The following is a 22,254-nucleotide window of genomic DNA, read 5'->3' on the forward strand; positions in this document are numbered from 1 at the left end:
TGTGAATATGTTTTAAGTTGATACTTTAAAAATAGGCTGCATGAAGTAAGGAAAAGGTAATGTCAACATATGCATACTCATTATAGAAACATGTATTTTCATACAGCATACATCAGAGGCTCGAGGACAATGCAGTAACTCAAACAGATACACATACCTTCAGCTGGGTTTTGATCCATGGTTTTACTTCTTTCCCCTCAGCTACTTAAAGCCCATTAAAAATCTTACTCATTAGAGTGTCACTTGACAGCACATCAAGTGGTTGGCTTCCAACAATGGTATTTTAGTGAAAGCTGAAGTGTATATATTTAATTTAAATGAATACTGCGAAGTTGTTAAGATTATTTTATGAATACTTCTCGGCAAAGTGACACAGCTGGGAGGAGGAAATCTAGCACATAAGTGTTAGTGTCTGAAAATTATACAGAATTATTTAGCCCATTAGCTTGTTAAGCAGGTGCTCCTTGCACTTAGACTTATTTTCTAAACTCAGGCTATGCCTAATATTTACTTGCAGGTAATGAGGTAATGTTGTTAGATGTAGAGGATACCTAATTCTTTCTTGGACTTTTTCCATTTTCAGGCTTTAGCAGTCTAACAGCTTGTCAGAGAGGGACATCTGGAATGTGATTGTTACTGGAGATGGCTGAAAATGTCCGCTTATAGCATTTTTTTAGCAAAAGACAGGGGGATTTGTCTCATTTAAAATCTGTGGAAGGTATCTTATTTTCTTGGTTAAAAGCAAAAGTCTTTAGAAAATTCAGCCTCCCTTCCCTCCATCCGTTTTATGACCCTGGTTTGGGGCAGAGACTAGTTTTTGGGCTGAGAAATTTTAGCTTGGGATTTATAGGGAAAAAGTATAAACCTTCCTAAAAAGAGAAAACACTCTACAACAAGAAATCAGTTAAAATGTCTGTCTGCCCTCATGTACTTTTTCCTTCCTCACCGTATCTGAGCATATAGGAAAGTTTTATATTTCTCAGTACTTGTAATCTGGCCTGAATTCATTTACCTTTATTTTGACATTTGTAAGATGCAACTTATTCTTATTTGTTCTTCTTTTCCAATCTGTAATTGTGCTTTTTTTAGTCAAGGCTGAAGGAAGTCTCAGCACAACATCATAGCTGTTCCTTTCATCAGTCCAGCCCTTCTTCTGGTACACTGTGATTGCCTTTCCAAAAATACAGCTTGATTCTGCTCTCCTTATGTACATTGAATAGGCCTTGCCTTTGTATGCAGCCTGAGCCCTGTAAACACGGACACTGCAGGAGTTCCTTTAATAAATTAGCTGTTAGCACGTTCGAAACTTTTAAATGATGGGGTGTTTTTCTGCAGCGAGGGAAGAATTTTCATCAGATCCGAAGTTGTTCTCATCACGCTGTGAGTTACAGCTCGGGAAACTGCCACCAGTGTTATTAGCAGCAGCTCCTAGCTTGCCAAGGGAACCTAGGGATCAATGTTTAACCCTTATGCTGCCCTTGTTTTCCTAATTGGTCAGCCAAATGAGTGCAAGAGAAATCTATACATAGGCACTGTGCAGAGAATCAAAGCATCTTCTCTAACAGTGGAGGTCTCCATCCTAGAAATGCATGCAGTCAAAAGGATTATATTAGTGCAGCTGCCATTGCTACCGAGGCAGAGCCAGAGGTCAGGAGATCAGCTCGAATACCCCATATCTGGGTTTATTTGCTTCCCTATACTGCAGGCTTTGCAAAGCAACTGTAAACAATGTGCCTGTTGCACTTGATATGTAGTTGTTGGAAATAGATTCCTGCAGGATTAGAGGTGCAATTGCAGTGCCTGACTCTTGAGACTCTTCTGAATAACAAGTCCTCATATTGATTTCCCTTTATGGTGAGAAGTGAGGCGATCAGGGGAGACGGATATAGATAAGCACATTTCTACTTAGACGAGAACTGGTTTGGGTCTGCTGAAAATCCCATTGCTGTGGAAGAGAAAATCCCCTGTTGCTTTCCAAGCTATTAATCTGTTTGTGATTACTTTATTACAAATTCCTCCACTCATAACACTCATACACATATTCTCATAACGCTGCCGTTTATAGGGTTAACCATGCAATTATCTCTTGGTATTTGCAAGCTATTTTTGTACCCTCTTATTTATTTAAACAATTTCCCATCAAAGACTAAGTGATACATTTAGATAATGGCCACAGGTAATTGCTTTAACAAGAGAGTCACCAGTGAAATTGCTGTTTTAATACCAGCCTGGGATGCCCGTTCTCTGTTAGATTGTAAGAAAAGCAGTGTCATATTATGGTAAACCTCTCCAGTTTCAGAGGAAATCATGTGAATTCCAAGCAGACAGTAGTTTAGCAGCAGAAGTCAGGCAAAAACCACAGCTATTTCTTTGTAGAAAATCCAGCTGTGTGTTAGGTATAGCATGCCTAGGAGTGGTCGCCTCTCTGAATGGAAAACAGAAGGGGGAAACGCTGTGTGCCTGCATAACCTCCATTCATGGTAATGAGAAAATCCTTGGCCTGTGTTCAGTCAGTGTTGGTATTTTTCTTGGAAGGCGCGTTGGGCATCTTGCATGGTATATAATGCACAATGTCTGCCCAGATGTGGTTTATGAAGTCTTCTGTGTATATCTGTTCTTAGAGATTCGGCGTTGTCTGTTGGGCTTGTATAGTAGGTGCCTTTAAAAACAGCCTTCCCCCCAAAACACCAGAAAGCAGACACCCAAACAGCCTCCCAGCGCATCAGCATTGGTAACGCAATACCGCCACCCCATTCCTTTGCTGTTGAACAGACAAAAGAAGTAGAAAGGACCCCACAGCTTGAAAGCTGATGCTACTTTGGTCTCTAACAAAAGTCTTTGCTTTGGAAAAGGAAATATATTTGTTAAACTACTTAAGGAGTTAATTTTCAGGCACTGGAGGCAGAGCTGACATTAACAAAAGGAAAAAAAAAATGTTAAAACATGTGAGGCAAGACATTTTTGTTCTGTCAGGAAATTAAAACAATAGTTTGTGGATGCTGATGCAGATTCAGTGCTGAAGAACGCCGCCCAGGGGGCAAATCCTCCACCCTGCAAATCAGGGATGATCTTCCAATGTAATGTGAGGTTCTGCCCTTCCCTGTTTGCAGGCTTATGTGGAGAGAATCTGGGTTTTCTGCTATCTTTCATTATTGATTTCCCAAAATTAGAAGTCTCTTTCTAATAGAGAGGAGGCTTAAAAGCAATCAATAGTGTTTATCTTACGAGACAGTAGTTCAAACTGCAGTGGAAGGTGGTGTAATTCACTCTTTCCCTTGTTACTGATTGTCTCATTTAGTGTAGTACTGCACAACAGCTCTAGGTTTTAATGTTGTAAATCCCTTAATTATGCACTCACCAAATGTGTTGAAATAATTTAAAAGTGTTAGTCGGGCATTTCTGACTATATCTGCCTCCTCCCGCACTCATATTCTGCTTGCAAATCACTACAACTTAACTATGTGATTTGTATTGGAAAGATTGTTTTTTTGGTTCATTTCACTTTATTATCTTTCAGCAGAGCTGTGACATCCACTTAGATATCTTTACTGCAATTGTTTCTTGATGAGATCAGATTGCCCACTGCAGCTATATCAGAATAACAGTAAGATAAAATTCAGGCCGCCTTGCTTCCTTTTGATGAGCTGCTGTAGCCTGGCTTCACAGGAAGAACTAAAAAAAAAAAAAATAAATAAAAAAAAATGAGAGAGAGAAAGAAGAAGAATAGCACATAAAAGAATGATAAAAAAATTTTTGCAATAAAAATTGCTCTGAATTAAGGCAGATTGTACCTTTTAAATAAACACAACATGAATAAAAGGGAAGTAGATGGTTCTGAATGTTATGGCAGGCTAAAAAAAAACCCCATAAAGCCTCCTAAAAACAGTGATTTGTATACTTATTTCAATAGAGAGCATGTTTCAGTTCTTCTGATTGAAAATATTTTTTAATAGCTACTTCATGTTGCCAGAACACGTTTAGTAACAGGCTTTAAAACCTGTCCATGGCTATACTGTTTACTGAAAAGTGAGCGTTTTCTTGAGTTGTATTGATACTCACCAAAGGGTTCCTGTCTGCAGCATTTCCCCGCTCACCACCTCGAATCACACTCTCAAGTCAAGCAACACGCACTCACAGGAGTTTGCAGCAGGCAATATTATTGAAGTCATTAACTTCTCAGGGAAACTTGATGGGTCAGGTTGAAACCTCATACAGAAAGTCCCACCAAAGGCTTCCAAGGACAAAGGAAGGATTATCTGAAGACTATTTTTGACTTTTCTTACCACTTTCTTCTTAGCGCAGGAGGGGTTAGGACAGTGCTAGCTTTTTGTGTGTGTGAGCCACAGCCAACTGCTGCTACATCGCTCGCTGTGCCTGGCAGCATTGCTACAGCAGGTCTCCCATATCATTGGTGTTATTCCCCAGTGCCACGTTACAGGCTCTAGTGGAAGAGCTCTGCAGGGAAACGAAGCCTAGAAATACAGATCCAAGTGGCAGTATGTCCTGGGGCATGTGGTAAGAAAAACTGCAGCAGAAAAGCAGCTCATTCCCAGAGCTGTTCTTTCTGCTCCTGCTTCAAATCCTCAGAGCCCCTTCCTGGATGTTTCAGGAGAAAACAACCCAGTCTACTAAAGAAAATGCCACCTCCCTTTTCAGCCCAGTAAAGAGAAAATATCCATGCGGAGACGCTTCTGTACTGTATGTGCAGTAATGGCAGGAGTGATGTGACCCATTGTTCTCTTCCACAGAGGCAGGTGTGTGCAAGGGCCATCACAGAAAGCCTGACACAAGTCCCCTCATAATCACAGGTGCCTGACTGAGTTCAGTATGAACAGGTCAGAGCCAGAGCATCCTTGCAAATCGTATCGTGGAGTTTCAGCTAGGTTGTATGCCTCTGCTTCGGTGATTTTCTCATGTTCCTGTAGTTCTGAAGAACTAGCGTAGCCTACATTGTTGCCCACTCTTGTGACACTTGGTGTTTTTCTCAAAGTCAGAGCTTTGAAGGCATACAAGGGAGATATTTTTTTTTTAAGCTATTCTGTTTGTGTGCTTTTAGTATGTTTTAGTCTATGTAGTTGGAAGATACAGGTGAAAACATGACATGAGTGCCTAAAAGCTCAGAAGTGATAAGGAGGAAGAGATACTCACAGTTATTACTTTGTGAAATGCTGATATTATCACAAAATTAGTAGTTTGTGATTGTGATTTTTAAGCTGTTGTCATGATTTTGTATGGTTAAGGATGTAAATACAGTGTTTACAGCAACAGTATGTTTTCAGTTCCACAGACAGATTGAGGCATGTATGAACCAAAAGCTGTTTTAGTCCCACAGAAGCTCGGTCATCTATCACTCCCACAGAATCCTTATTGGTAGGCAGAGTTGCCTTCTAAGGAGGAAGATGCCATCTTCATTCTGTAGAATAATCGGGAAATAATGGAAGTCTTCCTCCCCTAAGAAAGCATTATCTTGTCGTGGATCATGAGGCAGTTCAAACCACCATATAGCATCCCTTGAAAACTGGCATTTGTAGGAATGTTACATTTGAAATGTTACAGGACTTCCATTATAGGTATTATAAATCCACATTTTAGAGGGTTGTAATTTAACTGTATACACTCATTGTGCTTTGAAACTTGGCATAAAATTCACAGCCCTGGAGCAGATATTTTTACAACAGAAAATATGTGAGAAAATTGATTTGGCTTTTCAGAGATTTAGATGTGTTTGAGTTATTGCTCAGCACATTAGACTTACAGAAGCAAAATTTGTTGGTCACTTACCAGATACAAGAATGTGGAGTTTTGGGTGGGTGTCACATCATCCACACCAAGAAATAATTTGGTTTTGATAATCATGAACAATGCAAATACAGGGACATGCCGTGTGGATTTTAACACAGGGCTTTTGAACGTTAGAGTCAGCAGCTAAATTGGTTGGAGTCATCCCTGAGATCAGCCTTGCAGATACGCCCCATGAGTACTTGCAGGCGACGCCAGAGTAATGAATCTGAATGGAGCCACTCATCTCTGTAGCCATTACGGTGAGGTCCTGGTTGTGTAGTGGTGAAAAAAAGCACCACAAATTACCCCAACTACGAGAGTGAGGACTCTGCATCCTCTTGGCACACAATGTTGCAGAGAACTGGGAATCGGTAGGAGTTATTGAAAAGAGACGCCTAGTAGACTCATGTCTGTTATGGAAGTTTGTGGTTTGAGTTGAAATGGTTTATTTGCAACATTTGCATGAGATGTGCTATATTGTTTCATTAGTTCCCGCCCCACCTACAGCAGATTAAATGGCAGTGGAGAGTATTATGTAAGTCTGTAGCTTATTATTGTTGAATAATGTATATATCTGGAATCCTGACTGTACCATACAGATTTTTAACACCAAGAATTACTGAACCTGGAGAGCAACTGCATCAAAGCAAGGTACCAGATGAGGGACTTTGTTGTTGTAGATAGCTGTAGTCCCCCAGCAGCTACACTGACTTACACCAGAGCTGGCCACTCCATTCACAGCAGCTGACTGTCCTCTGCCCTCCCCATGTATTTCCTTTTTTCTACCTAGCTAAAATGAGATAAAGATGTTGCTTTGTGAGCAGGAAAGGCTGAGAGCTGACCAGGGAGCCAGGCAGAATAAGAGCAGGTGCTGAGCAATGTTTCCAGCAGCTAAGCCCCCTTCTCAACAGGCTTGGTGCACCCCTCGCTTTTAAGCGGGGGGACCCTCTGGAGCCCAGCTTGGTGCTTCGCAGCTGCACCAAAATGAGTGCTAGTCCTGCGAGGCTGCGCGACGCTGGGAGCCACTATACGGTCTCACTGTGTTTACCTGATGGATAAGATATGCAGTGTACCTGCCCCGGGAATGGTTTGTAAACCTATACTGTAAACACTGTAAAATATTTCATCTGTTCCAAGTCAGCTCAAATGTCCTTTCTTTCTTTTCTTTCTTATTAAAAATCTCTGAATTAGTTCCTCTGTTTCAAGAGGAGAAAATAGGTCCAAGCTTTATAGATTGGTGTTAACCACATCAGGTATTTCCCACTCCTGTATTTCTTTCTTCCATTAGTTCAGAAATAAAAAATGATGCTGAATAAATATACTTATCTGCTATCAAGGGTATATTAGAGTAGTTGTTAGTAGGAGGTGGGTGTGGTGTATTACAGACAAGGTTCTTTAAAACTCTTTAAATCTGAACATCTAGGCAGATTTGTAGAAGATAAATTCTTGGGTAGGTTAATCCCACACAGACTAATTTATATTATGGATAGACATGTGTTTAAACAAATACAAGGCATGCATAAAATATCTCCTGATTCGAGAGTTATAACAAGGATGGAGCATATCACCATCAGGTCAGCCAGGAAGCCAAAACCTCTGGAAACATGGGGCCAGACTGACTGCAGGTGGTACTCAGGCCAGCTGTAAGTCATCACTGTTCTTGTTAAGTAATCACAACAGGAGAACGGTGAAGTTTTGTTGGTTTCTGGTTATTTTAGATTTAGATTTCCCCCATGAACATGATCACAGAGAAGCAATTTTACGCAAAGATAGGATAGCCAAGTGTATTTTTTTTCCAGGGTGATGCAACAGATGTGCTTGTAGGTATATAACATGACCTTGTGAAAGCTCTCTGTGCACTCACTTGGGAAGGAAAACTCATGGTCATGGCATTTCTTTCGTCACAAAGGGTAAGATGGGGGGAAAAATCCAGACAGAGGGTGATCAGAAGGGAAGAAATCACAGCATGGGGATCAAAAATGGTGATACTGTCTAGTTCTCACATAATTCTTTTCACCAGGAGATCACAGAATAATTTGAGAGCTACAGCTCTCACAAAGGTGACAGGGAATCCCAATCCTGTGTTATATCCGTTAAGCCTGTTGCATCTTGTACAGATCAAAGAGGAGTTACATCACAGCTAGCACTAGTGGGGAGCTATTCTCAAATGTTTTGGGCAAATGAGTTTACAACAAAATGTTTGTTGTCTCGCTGTACAGCATTAATGACAAAGCTGTGAATGCACCTTATACCTGGTATATATTGTGAAGAACTTAGTAATTAATATGTTGCAGAAAATTTCCAGCTGAAACCCTAACAGGACCATTTATAGATGCTTTACTGAAGTGCCAAATCTTAAGTTTTGGCTGTGGACCAAAAATACTTTCCACAAGAGGTGGTTATTATGTATGATTCATACAGTGAGTCCACACAAGTAAAAATAATACCGCTTAGCTCTCAGTGTTCAAAGTGCTTTTACATTTTCAAAGTGCTGTGCACACATTAGTTAATTAATGGCATAAAGTAAGTTACATTTTTGTGCATTTAGCATTGTCATTTTGACAATAAATGGTTTTGGAGACTTTATACGCATCGGTGCATTTGAGCAGCTCATATAAATTGTGCTAATGTTCTCAATTGTATTTAAGCAACATCTTAGTAATTTAGATCCTTTTTATCTTATGATGAGCAGATAGATAGAGTGAAGGTTATCTGTAGGTAGCAATGTACCATACATAAGGTATTTTCTTGTCCTTTCTAATAAAACGTAAATCTGCACTTACTCGCCTCTGTGGCTTGTGTGCTGTGATCTGTGGCAGAAATAAACACACTGGTAGAAGTCAGAAACCACTAAAAGCCATCATTAGCATTCCAGCTGCAGAAGATGGATTTTGTGGAATCGATGTACCCAAGGTTAGACATCAGGACTTGGTAAAGAGCTGGAACATCTGCTGGCTATTTTCAGAGAACTGTCAGCCTATTACCATCTATTAAAATTAATTTAAAAGTGATCCCTTAGAGATGAATCTCTTTTTTCCCTTCCCAATCCTTGTGAAAAATGTTGGCATACAGTTGACATTTATATCCCAGTGGATTATTTTTTTTTTCCTAAACAACCTATATTAAAGTTGCAATATCCTCTGTGGAAGACATTTGTCAATTTTATCAAGCTGGCTTAATGACCTTTCACATTTTGGCTGAATTGCAGACCTAGCTCACATGCCAAATCTATAATCACCTCTGCTCTCAGGCATAGATCTTCCTTACTGGTCCCAGACTCTCACAGGTGCAAATACCCTAAAAGCAGGCTCTGAAGTGCATCCATTCCCCAAGCTGACACAGCCGCCAGCTCAAGTTCTTGAGTTCTAGGGGAATAAGTATTTTACATTAAATTTTCTTGTCTCACTGTTCATTGTTCCTCCTGATCTCCCTTCTGAGTAGCAAGAAACACACAGAGGTTGCATTTAGATCATACTGACTCCTGACTTGGTTTCTTTCAGGATGCTGGGAATCAACCACTGTGAAATCTTGTGAAAATAACTCATCACTTTACAGTCATTCTTATTTAACAAAAACATACATTACTTTGTCGTACCTACCTAAGTGTCTCAGGCATGAATAGGGTGTAATTGTGACTGTAAGAAATGATTTTTTACAAAAAGAAAAAAGAATTTTTGTGTAGGAAGGCGATGAATAGACTTTTCTGATCTCCTTTTTGGAAGAGACAGTGGAGCATCCTGGGAATGGAAGTATTTTTTTGTAGCTTTACTGGAAATTTAATCACTTCCTTTTCTGCCTGGTTCTTTTTCTGGTGGCAAAAAGATTATCTCTAGCGTTAGAATGAGAGAGACACAGTATTTGAGAAAATCAGCCTTTGTCCTTTAAAAATGGTCCTTAATAGCTTGCATTAATGAGTTTAATTTGATCTCTAAATGACAGATAACTTAATCGTAAAACATTTTCTTCAAGGATAGAGATAAGGTAATATTTACATAAATGAGAATCAGTCCAGGTTTTAGTAAAATCAGTGGTTTCAGAGCTGTTTCAAGTTACGTGATGTGGCCTGTATTCTTGGGAAAGCAATTTCTTTTCCTTTTATTTTTTTTTAAGGTCTCTTTCTTATCTACACAAACTTTTTGAGTAAGAATTTTGCAAACTCTGTGTATATTGTTCGTTCATAACCGAGGTAGCAGGTATGTTACCCCTTCACTTCCACTACAGGAGTTTTAATCCCCTCAGTGGGGAGTAATTATTGACTTTCCACACCAGTCTTGTCTCTGTCTATATTCTCCCTCAAATAAAGATTATAGAATATATGGTGGTCCTGGAGAGGAGAACTTGCAATACATTGCAGACAACTGCAGTGGTAGTGCTGCTAGTATAGGTGAAGTGAGCACTGTTCATCCATAAAAGTGCAGATTTTATGACACTTGTTGAATTTCTGGAAATCTAGCTGTGATCAGACAAACCCTGTGCTGCTGTTGTCTTCCCACCAGAGTGGGAAATGCTTAGTTGCACTGATCCAAAACCCCTTTAAAGTCAACGGCTTTTGAATAAAGAGTAACTAACATGGATGTTAATGTAGAATGAAGGTGAGAATGATTAAAGAAGGGAAATACTCCGTGCGAGCTTCCTTCAGGGACTGCTCTCAATTGCATTAGGTTTGAGGGATTTCTACAGCAAATCATTTATTTTGCACAGCTTTCGATGGTGAAACCTTCCAGGTTCTAGGTGTATGTATAATTTTGTATGTGAGGGTCATCTGGTCTCTTTTGATGGAAATACTTAAATAAGTTGAATTTTAAACCAACTTCGTAAGATCAAGCCAGAATTTTTTACTTTGGCAATAAATTAGAAAATAACATGAAAAACCCAGGTGACAGCAGTCAACAGTTGTAAAGTATCCCAACGCCCCAAGTGAGGTAAAACCATTGCTCTACCTCAGTGAGAAAATTATTGTTGAGTTTATCATGACTGCAAATTTACCCTGCCTGTAACAGCACACTTAAAAAGTTATTTAAGCCATCATCTGCTGCTTCTGGGAGCTGTTTCTCCTGCGTTTTTTTCTGCAGCTCAAACATTTATTGTGCATCCTCAGGAGCCTGCTCAGGGCCTCTCAGCAGCACAGCCAGAAATGTTTGATTCTGGCCCAGCCTTGAGACGCCAGTGCACTCCTATTCCTGCGGCAGGAGAACACTCCCACCCCCGATGCAGGGAAGAACATGGGAGGCAGAGCTGTTGGGGACTGACAGACACGTTCCCACTGCTCAGGGACCTGGTGACTTCTCATAATGCCTGGAAGTCACTGCTATTCCCTACCTCAGCAGCACAGCAGTAGGGAGCTTTGCTTTCCAGGACATGAATCTCCCATCGATCCTTCTGCTGCTTCCTAGCCTATGGCCACTCTGCCTTCTCCTGGTGCTGGCTCTGGCATCCATACCTAATTTACTCATACCTACCTGTCTGAAGGGTAGGAGGCACCATCACTTGGTCTGTCCGTGGGGTTTTAAAACCTAGGGCTGCTCTATATTCAGAATCTTGCAGCAGCCACAAAGTTGATAGCAAGGAGGAGACTACGTTTCGGTTTTCAAGCGTATTGTTTTTTCTTGAGTGGTGGACTCTGAGCAAGTAGTGCTGATTCTCCTGCTGGCCCTGGGAAGGGGTGGAAACTGTATTCTTAGATATTATGTGGTACTACAACAGAACTGGTAAGAACATCAAGAATTTTCTAGTGTGACACCTCAGCCTCAGGGGATCCGGCAAAGAGCTTTTGGTGTTAGTAGAACATGGAATGTCTTCTAAGAATTAGTCTGCTACAGATTAGGTTGGACAACCAAACAGGCTTAGGATGCTCATAATCATTGGGATCTTCGGGGTGTTTCTGTCCAAACTGTTACTAAAAAGATACTGAAAAAATTATGTTGTAAGGTAAAATGTGGTGCAAAAACTTGGCCTATGGGATTACAACATGCTGCTTGATTGTATGCTGCAATACCATCTCATTCAGCGGACATCCACAGTGAGGGTGTAATGATAACTTTAAGCTGATGATTTATCTCCTCAAAAAATGCATGGTTGTTGTAAAACTGCCTATCAGATATTTTCAGAGTACTATCCTTCACAAGCCCTTATTTAACGCAGTTATATTTGCATGCATACCCTCTCTTCACATTTGCCATTTGTCACTGAGATAGCAAATTACATTCATCAGAATCCATTCATTCCCCCGGTTTCGCTGAATACAGGATTATCTTGGCTGTGTCAGCTGCCCTATGACTGGTAACTGTGAAAAATGGAGGTCGTCTTCAGATATTCCAAACATGTATCTTCAAAGGACAGTAGGTATTAAGCTGGAAAAGATTAATGGGCTTTATGTCATCGTGTTTGTGTGGCATAGAAGTGAATTGTGCAGATTGATGGATATCTTGGTAAAAACAAATGCATTTTTAAACTACTCTCTTGCCCCTTTCCTGACAAGTTTTAGTGACCATCAAAAGAAATATACTGAGACATTGCCTTAAATCCTAGGCTGATTTTACAGGTTTTTTCACCTTTAGGAAACTGAAAAACTTTTAGTTATTGAGCAAAAAAACCCCCACATGTGGACTAATAACTGCTGGTTATTTTATAGTCTGTCTGTGTTTTGTATTGTCACTGCAGGACTATCATGTCTTATTTGTCATGTAATCATGCAATGTACGAGCAACTGGGACGCATACAATTTTGTTGCTGGCCATTTGTAAATTCTTCCAAAAATGTTATTATAATTTCCTATTTTAGATCCAGATTACTGCTTTAGGACAGACACTGTGCTTGTTTGGGAGGTGCTTTGTTCATACAAAAAAAAAAAAAGTAACAACTCAGCACGAAGATTCACCAGGTTCAAAAGGGAAAGCTCTACCTGTCCTTGAATAAAATGCTGTATTAAAGAGGTACTGAAGGCACAGAGTGAATCTCCTCACAGAGAATATGTAACCTTTAAAAAACAACCAATGTATTCGGGAAAAGGAGTTATCATTACTGATTCTCACAATACATGACTACATTGAAAGGATATGCCAGAGGAAAACTGGAGGTGTGCAGTGAAGCTTGTGAACTCTACTTGTGACCATTGATGGGAATTTTTTTTGTCTGTAGCATCTTTGCCTGAAGAAAGAACAGGAGGAAAAATCCCAGGGTCCTGGTCTAGTTCTGCTACTGTTGTTCTCTGTGACCTTGGGCACATCAAATCTCCACCTGAAGGCAGAGATCTATCAGAACTATCACAAAACTGTAATGCTTACTTGTGTTTGAGATCTGTGGGTAAAAGTGCTTCTCCACTGGAAAGTATTATGGTTTTTAATGTGTTTCAGTATTGTGAAGATAGGCTTGTGCCATAGTGATAACTACAGTGGTGTGTCTGGTACCCGTGTGATACAGGGAGTAATTTGCCTTCATCTGTTGAATATGAGCAGAGCTGTCGGGATGGGCACAATAGACAGGGAGAGACATTCTGCCTGTATTTTAAATTTATCTTGAGTTTCGTAGGTAAGTGTGTTGCTACTGTAATTTGTTTTAGAGGCAGGGATTGCTACAAAGCCTTATGTACCGTTCTTTTGGGGTGTTGTTTGTATTAATATTCCAAACTTGTAATAACTTTATGGGGTTTTTTTGTTGTTTTGTTGGGTTTTTTTTTAAATTGCCTTTGGACTTTTAATTATCTGTCACTCCGAGCAAAGTATGCTTTCTGTCATGAAGTAGGATATCAAAGCACTAATAATAACTTTGTTTCTGTTTTTAACTTCAGTAAAACAACCATAGAAAACATTCCACTCTACTTCTGATAAGCGTAAATAATTTTATAATTCATGTGTTTTGTATTATTTTTACTTTCAATGACTGCCAAAGTAATAGGATGGTTTAAGTAAGAGTTGCTTCTTCACAGCTAGTCCTCAACGGGTATTTGCTCTTGATGTGATATCATAACGCTCCATTAATGCCATTACTGGCAGGAGGTTTACAGTAATGTGGATTTTTATTTAGGTTTTTGCTTTGGGTCCAAAGAATCTCAAAACTCAAACCCATGAAAATCAAAGAGCTTTGTCCTGAGAGTACATCTTTCTCTCTCCACCAGCATTGACTGAAGGATGATCTGAAGATTGCCTCTTTGCCTGAAGCCGGGCTTATTTGGGTGGCTACGAGTTCAAGTAAATGTTGGGGGTGTTTTGGCTCAGGTCTGCAGTGGATTTGAAGCTAGGCCAGGTGTAAAGATCTTAAGGCTACGTGAATTGCTTTGTGAACATCATCACACAGTTCGTTGATTGTCAAATTCACCATATCGCCAGTCTGACACCTCTGCCCCACTTAAATCTTGTTATGAGGATGGAAGCGGCACCGAAGCTTTGTATTTGCCATAAATACTTGACTGAAGTTCTTTTGGAGAGTAATTCTGCAATTATAGACCATGATGTCATGCTGAAAGGAGCAGACAGTCAGCTAGGCTCTATGCTTTAATGGGTTCTGTGAAATTAGTAATAATACCAGGAGGGTGAATTTTAATTTATGGTGCTACAAAATGAGTAGGTTTTATAGGGCCTGAAGTATTCACCTTTGGAAGGCGTGTGTGAAAACTTCTGGCCTCGACCGCTGCTCCTTTCCAAGTGGGATGCAGTCCTCTCTGCTCTTTCTTTCTGGTTGGGCAGATTGCTATCTGGACAGCTGGCCAGATGTGCTTGGTGTTGAGGAAAGGCAGTGCCTCTGGCAAAGTGGATCACAGCTGCTGCCAGGGATATGGCAGATGCCTGTGTTATTTTACAAAGCTGGTATTTCCATCTGTTAGTTGGTTGCAATAGGATTATCAGAGGATCAGGTTGGGCAAAGGGTAGGCTGAAGGGGAGACTGTCAGCATCAAGAGCGTCACTTAGAGTACTTTAAGGGGGCAGAAACAGATGTCGGTGTCTTTGAAGTGTACCTCTGCATGCAGTCAGTTCCATGTGTCAGTTTGGTCCTGGGCAGGGAGGAACTCTGTCAGAAAACCAGAAAAGAAAGAGATGGGAGAAGGGGTTCCCTGAAGATAAGTCAGAGAGATGTAGACTTCAGAACAGCAAACTGAGCCCTTGCCACAGAAATAGAAGAAATTTTACACAGTGTGCAGGGACCAGCTAGGACACTTGTAACTTGATGCTGTGGTGCATTAAAGATCTCTTCCTCCTTATTCTGTGCCTCCCACAACTCAGATTTTAATTCCACAAGAGCCTGCCTTGGAAACCTGACTTAGGTGGCTTTGTTCCCACTGGTCCCTACAAGGGAAGTCTTGTCAAGGAATAAAAGCCAACAGGCATGCCCGAGCAGCTGTGGTCCGAGCACAGGGAAAATGTGGGATTGCAGCACTACTGAAGGTTCGGGGCTTCTTCCTTACAGACATTGTAGTCAACGGGTCTTAATGGGTACAGGCAGCTCTGAACAGTGACTGTTAAGTGTATGTTTGGGAAAGTGTCTGAGGATTTTGTGTAATGAAATTTGAATATCAGAACTTTAATTCTTAAGAAGGCAAATGTTATTTCTGGTCCTATGGAGTACAGGTGCCGATCTGACCACGCTGAAGTCAATAAAAGCCTCTGTTTGGCTTCACTGGGTTTTGAATTCAGTCCAAAGAATGATAAACTAGAAATGTTACAGCAAGCTTCTGGAGTTCACCATCACCTTACAATAGGTCTGGTGGGATCAGCCAAGGGCATTTCATAAAAGGGATTTGCTACACGCACAAAAAGCAGAACGCTGCTTCATTCTTTTTGTGGTTTGCTACCATTAATTTGATTTGGGATTGTGAAACATTTCTTACAAGTCAACATTGTTTTTCTATTGTGTATTTTCTGGCACGATTTAAATTATGATGAAACTTATTGTCACATATAATAAAAAGCAGTCAGTGCCTGCTGGGTAAATGTCTTGGTATGGGGATATGCATAAAATACATTGGAGTGCTGAAATGCAGTTGGGTTTATTTTCGTTGCGAGCTGTTGTTTTGTTAGGATGCAAGGTGGCAATGACACGGAAACTCTGATTAGATAGTCTAGAATGTCTTTTGATCATTTTTCTGCTTCAAAACTGTGCCTGATATTATATACATCTTGGCACCTGGGTATATATACAGCTATATGTATGACAACATTTGGCATATCCTGGGGATTGTGCCTGGCAATACCTCTTTGTAGTGATGTGTAAGTGCATGACTAAGTATAAGTGTTCCCTAAACAGATAGGGGAATTAAGTCAGAGGAATCAGGAAAACCTGCCAGAGGCCACAGTAGAAGAGAAGAGATAAAACCAGAGATATTTTGGATCCTAAACTATGTGTAGGTACAGCTGTAGAGTATAAACTCCTATGTCAGTAGCTGCACACACCGATGTGCGTGTAAGCAGGGTAGTGTCCTCCTGCATGCTGCAGTAGAGGGAAGGGTCCTTTAGGGAACTTGGTGTGTACTTTTGCTTTGCTAGCAAAGGCAGGGCTTCTTTTCTTCTCTAAGAATCCATTAAAAAAAAAAAAGAGTGGAAAGTTGCCAGAAAGCATCAGCAGACTCTTGGTTTATTGTAGCCTTGGATGTGGCGAGGCTTGCAGTCATCTCTTCAAGCAGTGTGTGCCCATCTTGCTCTGTTTGCCTTCTGTGGGCAGAGCTGTCTCTAGTCGGTGGTGTCTGCATGGCGGTGGAGCTCAGCTGCCGCACAGGGGTGCAGCTTCCAGCTCTGCCGTGTGGTTGGTGAGACCCTTGGCAGCTTTTCATCGTTCCCATGCTGCGGTGATGGTGCAGTCCCTGAGCACCTGCCTGCTTCATTAGTGGTCTATGAGTGAGCTAACCCAGGGTGCATTAACCCACCCATAAACTTAAAACTCACTAGATGCAAAATGCTCTCACATTCACTGCGGAAAAAGCAAATAAACAAATCAAACGTCATCAAACAAAAAACAGGAGGGATTTTTTTTGCTAGCTTCTTTGTATTAAGATCAGTGCTGCTGCCATTAAGACCAACAGGGCTTTTATATCCAGCGGAGGGGTTTTCGGTTCATGAGATTTGGCTGTATCCTTGGAAAATCCTGGCATTAATGACTGACTCTGGGTCCGTTCCACTGAAAAACAGCTTGAGCCCTGTGAGCCATGAAGAGCCCTAGAAGTTTACTGATCCTTATCAGGTGCAGCTAACAAAACCAAAGGGAAGGTGTCCTCAAAATTAAAGGGAGCCTGGCAAGGAGAGCAGGACCCAAGAGATAAATGTAATAAATATATGTTTTTTAAAAAAATATATACTCACAGCCTTGAGCTGTGAAGCTGCTTAATAAGTGAACAGCTCACGCAATTTAACTCCCTTCTTCCTGTGTTGCAGTGCTCTTAATTTTGGGGTTCTTTGATCCACCTATTCATAGCTGTGAAGCGAGCAGAATTTAATCAGGTTCTGACAGGGGATGGTTGATTTTAATACCGGCCTCCAAAAAAGATCTGTCAATCAGGGATGAGCTTTAACTTGCAGCTCCTTTAAACTTCTTCTGCAGTTGAGTGGTGCTTGGTCAGCTGTGGAGGAGCTGTGCACCTACAAAAGGTGCTGGGGGCTGCCTGGGCGTGCTCTGGGCAGTCCCTGGGGGTCAGTCCCTGCCCTCTGTAAAGGGGCAGCATAAAAAGACTAATCGAGTTGGCATTTCCTAGCCACATGAGAGGAGAGATTTCCTCTTTGAATAAGGAGCAGCTTTCATAAGTGTGCATCCCAAAAGGCCTGCTGAGCTTTTGTGAGCCAGCAGGCCAGGCAGGTCTGTAGTCACTTGGATTAAACCTTTCCTTATTGTAGCTGGAATGGGAACAGTGAGGACAAGGGTTACTTTCTGTACCTAATTTCAAGTTATTTTAGCTGGGGATGTTAGATAAAATAGTCAATGACTGGCAGGATGATAGAATATGGTTTAATTTCAGATTTACTATCTGCCAACACATGCCATTCAATCAGATAAACACAGGATTTCAGCTGTCATCACAATATCTTATGCATACTTAAAAATAGAGCACTTTTTCTCACACGAAGAAGAAATTGAACAGGTTTATATATAGGATGTATACAGTCAGGAGGCTAGAAATTTTGAAATAGTCTGCCGTTACTAGAGAGATTCCCTATCTTTAAATTACGGAATTATATTAGAAGTAGTAGAAATTCTCAGGATTGCGGAAGTTTTATCATTTTCAACTGCACAGAATAAATAAAAGTAAAGGGAACACCTCAAGAAGTTGAACTATGTAAAATGAAGAGAAAGTCTGTAGTATTTACAGCAGAGAATATGAGACTATATAGAGACTAAGACAACTCAGAGCTTCTCTGCGTAGGAGTATCATTCCTCCTTCGGTTTATAAATTTCCATCCTTGCTCTTTTGTCTGTCCTGATTCACGTGTTGGGCTTATCACTGTAATACTTGAATATCTGCTCTGCTCAGGAGGCAGAGATAGAAGATGACAATCTAGCCTCACCTATCCTAAATCGATTTTCACACTAAGTATAATTTAAACATTCACTGTCTAAAGCTTCCTTCCTGAAAACACACAACTTTACTTAGGTGGGAATTCTCATGTAGGTAAAACGTGGCACCTCTTGCCACCAGTGCTTTATGTTACAAATTGGTGAGTACACGGATGAGTATGGCTTTTTGTCTTGAGCATTTCACCAGTAATTGGGTTATTGTATTCTTTGTGAAGAGTAGCTGATGACACAGTCCAGCATATTTTTAAGGTTTAGCCCGGTTTGTTTACGAGGGATGCACAGAACAGCTTGTTTCTGTGAACGTCATATGAGCAGACAGCAACAGGCAGTTCTCTTGCTTATATAAATCTGCCAATATGCTTCCATGGGAGGCAGCGTCCACCCAAGTTCTGCCCTGCTGGTTTCTCTCCTGCTTACAAGCCTCTTTCTTCCTTAACGCCCACATAGCCTCTACCTTTCCTACCTATTTTGCTTTTTCAGGTTTTGTAGTCAGCTTTGATTCAGAGATGTCCTTGTTAGCAACTCCTAGCATTTTCCAGCGTAACCGATTATTGCCTGCTCCCATTCCTTTCTGTATTCTACCAGGCTGCTTCAAAATGAGCTCTAAAATGATGTCCTGAGCTGAGCTGCTCAGCATAATGGTATCTTTGAAGCCTAGACTTGTACTTTGCTTCGAAGAGCAGCTGTAGCAAAAGGACAGCATTTTCTACTGAAAATAAGGGAAAGAAGGCATTTTTTTTGAGAGCATTCCTTCCGCCAGTTTCCCTGAGGGGGGGGCTGGTGTTTTTTCTAGCATGTGCAAAGGCACTCTTGAGGAGCTCTGCTACGACAGATCAACAGATCGGCTGATTGCCCATGGAGACACGAGGACAGTATAATGCCAGCCAAGATGCTGAATTTCCTGTCGCTTGGTCTTCAACCCTTTCTGGTTAAGCTCTCATACACTACAGAGACAAATTTGATTACTGGGTTGCAGATCCCTCAGCTCAGCCATGGGAGGGTCTTTTTGACTTCCACAGCTCCCTCCTGGAGCCGGGGTTTGGCTGCAGGGGCAATTTGTGCTGGGCTATTCAAGCAGATAAAACAAAGAAATAGCAAGGCTAGAGTGAAGTCCAGTATGGGTGTTTTTCAGTCTTAAAGGCTTTGGAATTCTGTTTGTTTCTTATTTTGTTTGGCTTTTTTTTTTGGCCTCGTTTAGAAAAGCTTTTCACATTCAATGATCTCCCAAACAATTTATTTGAAATCGTTGGTGGGTGGCGCATACATTATGGGCTGTGGTTTCATTGATATGCTCAGCCTTGCTAAGTAGATGGCATATTAAATGTTTTATTTACCCCATGTGCTACCTGTCATCTAATCAGCTTTTGTTTTTGCTGCATTCTGCTGGCATTATAGCAAGAATAAGTGGTTTCATGTAAATTAAAACCACATGAAACCTTTTAAAGCCATTTTAAAATACTAAATGGTTTTGCAAATAGGTTTGTCGGACAAGGAGTGGAAAAAGAGCTCTTTGCTTACCCATTTACTCTTTTATATGCTTATTAGAAGCTCCCCATGTGACTCTTTCATCAAACATTGCATCCCAGTACTCATCTAGAATGCCAAAAGTCATTTATACTGTGCTCAAGAGTGGTTTGCATAAACAGGAGGCAGTTAACAAAGAATACAGTTGTGAGCTGTGATTGCAAATGTTATTTTTAAAATTACAACACAGATGCACAATAAAGTCAAAACATGCATCCTGGTGATGTTTTCTTGCTTGCCTGGAGCATAAAAGTGTGTTGGCTTAGAAGTTTCTTTGGTTTTATTAACTATTATTTCCAATGTTTATGATTGGGATCATTTCACTGTGGATAATTTTGTTTCTTACAGGTGGATCGTATCATCTTCTGCGTCTTTTTGGAGGTTGACTACAAAATATTCAAGAAGAAAATGGGCGAGTTTTTCCCTCTAGGTAGGTATAGTAATCAAGTGCCATCTGATTTTTAAAAATGATGCAGCAAAAAGACAACAGTTGGTGTCCTTTCTTCTTTCCCTGCTGAAGCTAAACATTAAAATGTGAACTTTCTTTAAAGATCAGCTGCACATACAGGCTCTGATCCTGGACAAATGCATACATTTAAAATTTGTGAACTGGCAAAACTATTTGTGATACTGCTTTTGGAAAATCAAGGCCTGCTTTTGTATGCTCGGTACAGTAGTTTCTTCATTCTCTGCTGTATCTGTATCTCCTCCTGAAACCCGGTGCATGGCGTTGGCTCTCTTGACTCAGAAGAAAATGATTTGTACTAATATATATAGCTTCTAGTGTATATTGCTTTTCCATGCACTTTGTACATGCTTTGCTCTTTCAATAATGATGCTGGTAGGGTTTCTCTGGGTTTGAAAAGATACCTCAGGGGTTAGAGCCCAACTGTGTCTGAACAAGAACTTTAAACCTGAGCTGTCCCTCTGCAAGAATGAATGGGAGAAAGATGGCTCTCGCCGGAGCACTTGGGAAATGTTAGCCATTCATCTCACATTTCACACAGGAGGTTACTTTCTAGAATTTAAGAAAACCTGGTGGATAGTAAATTTGTTAATCCCCCTCCCCCTCCCCCATATGCCTGTAATTTATTTTTATCATACATCATTAGAAATCTGTGTTCGGTATTTTTATCAACCCTAACCTTCTCCCGTTTTATTTTGTTTTCTATGGCATCAGTCCTACTATATGTGACAAGATCCAGATTTTAGTATTTTGTTTTATCACCCACTTCAGAAGTGGCAGTCACTTAAATACTCCCCACGCTGTCTGTCTGGTGGAAAGGGCCTTTGAGTAATAGGAAGCAGAGCTTTGGTGTGTTGTGAATATCTGCTAATTCTACAGGACCGTGTTGTCACAGTAGCCAAAGTGTTTTTTTCCTTTTGCTTTGGCTGGTAGTATGGAAAGTGTGATGTTTCTGTCTCATCTCACTAGAACAAAGCTTTTTGTAGACGGCTTTGTAATCTCCAGTTTGCAGTGATTGGCAGCTGAAACTTAAAGACCTATTGAATTATTCAGGTAGCATAGAGTGGTGTCTAACTGCTTAATAATATTTTTGTCTGGAGCATATAGAACATGCACTGCAAAGACTGCATGTCTAAACCATTCATTGTGTGATTTTTTTTATTTTTTTTTTTGGCAGTGTACCCCAACACTGAGAATAAAGTGGCAGTACCCTGCCTACTGTCGCTGGCTTTGTCCCTGCCCTTCAGATTAAGGGGGACTACACTACAGTGTCAATTTGTCAACAGATTAGAGTAGTAAGACTCACCTTCATTGTTAAGGTCTTTGAAATTTTTCTATTGAATTTGAAATCGGAATTTGAAATGGAAGTAATTGGATTTCAGCCTGGTATTGTTATAAATGCAAACCCCACTTGGGTTTGAAAGCCTGAGAGGCAAGAAGATGCTTCAGAGCTGAAGCACGGCAAGCCCAAAGGGGAAAAGAGAGGAAGGTGGGATATTTGTTTCCTTGAGGGTGGGGGGTGGGGTGTTCAAAACCTGAGTTTGTTTAACAAAACTCTGTCTACAGAGAGCCTGTATGGTTGGGTGTCATGTTATATGAAGACTTATCATTGCATTACACCACATTATGTTGTACCACAGTTTTAAAAGTATGTTTATTCTGATGTGTGGAAAGTTTTTACATTTTTTTTGTTTTCTCAGACTAAAACTGGGAATTTCATACGTGACCACAGAGAGGTGGCTGTGGTGGGGACCCTCTAAGGCACAGCAAATCCAGTGTTTTGCTGGTATGTGACTATGCAAAAGGTTCATCCTGTACTTATGCAGACAGCTGTCCAGAGAAAATGTTTTAGTTCTCAGCAGCCACAATTTGGTATAGATTACTAAGAGATCTTAGGACCCATTTTCATAGGCTCCCCACTGCAGTTTCTCATAAATAATGATTCTGAATACCAGTTTTGATACGCCTTAATAATGCTAGTTTTCAGAAAG

General features: G+C 40.6%; 1 protein-coding gene across 2 annotated transcripts in view; it reads left to right on the forward strand.

The window, feature by feature from the left end:
* The window catches only part of MACROD2 (mono-ADP ribosylhydrolase 2), a 936,136-nt gene that overhangs the window by 825,595 nt on the left and 88,287 nt on the right, over nucleotides 1-22,254 (forward strand). For both annotated transcript variants that reach the window (XR_013931490.1, XM_080408518.1), the window contains exon 9: nucleotides 20,146-20,227. Coding sequence is in view for 1 of the 2 variants with exons in the window: in XM_080408518.1 (XP_080264644.1) it covers nucleotides 20,146-20,227 (82 nt within the window). In the remaining variant the exon portion in view is untranslated. The remainder of the gene's footprint in view (nucleotides 1-20,145; nucleotides 20,228-22,254) is intronic.

The sequence above is a fragment of the Falco punctatus genome (genome assembly GCF_963210335.1).
Source record: "Falco punctatus genome assembly, chromosome: 12".
NCBI classification, from domain to species: Eukaryota; Metazoa; Chordata; class Aves; order Falconiformes; family Falconidae; genus Falco; species Falco punctatus.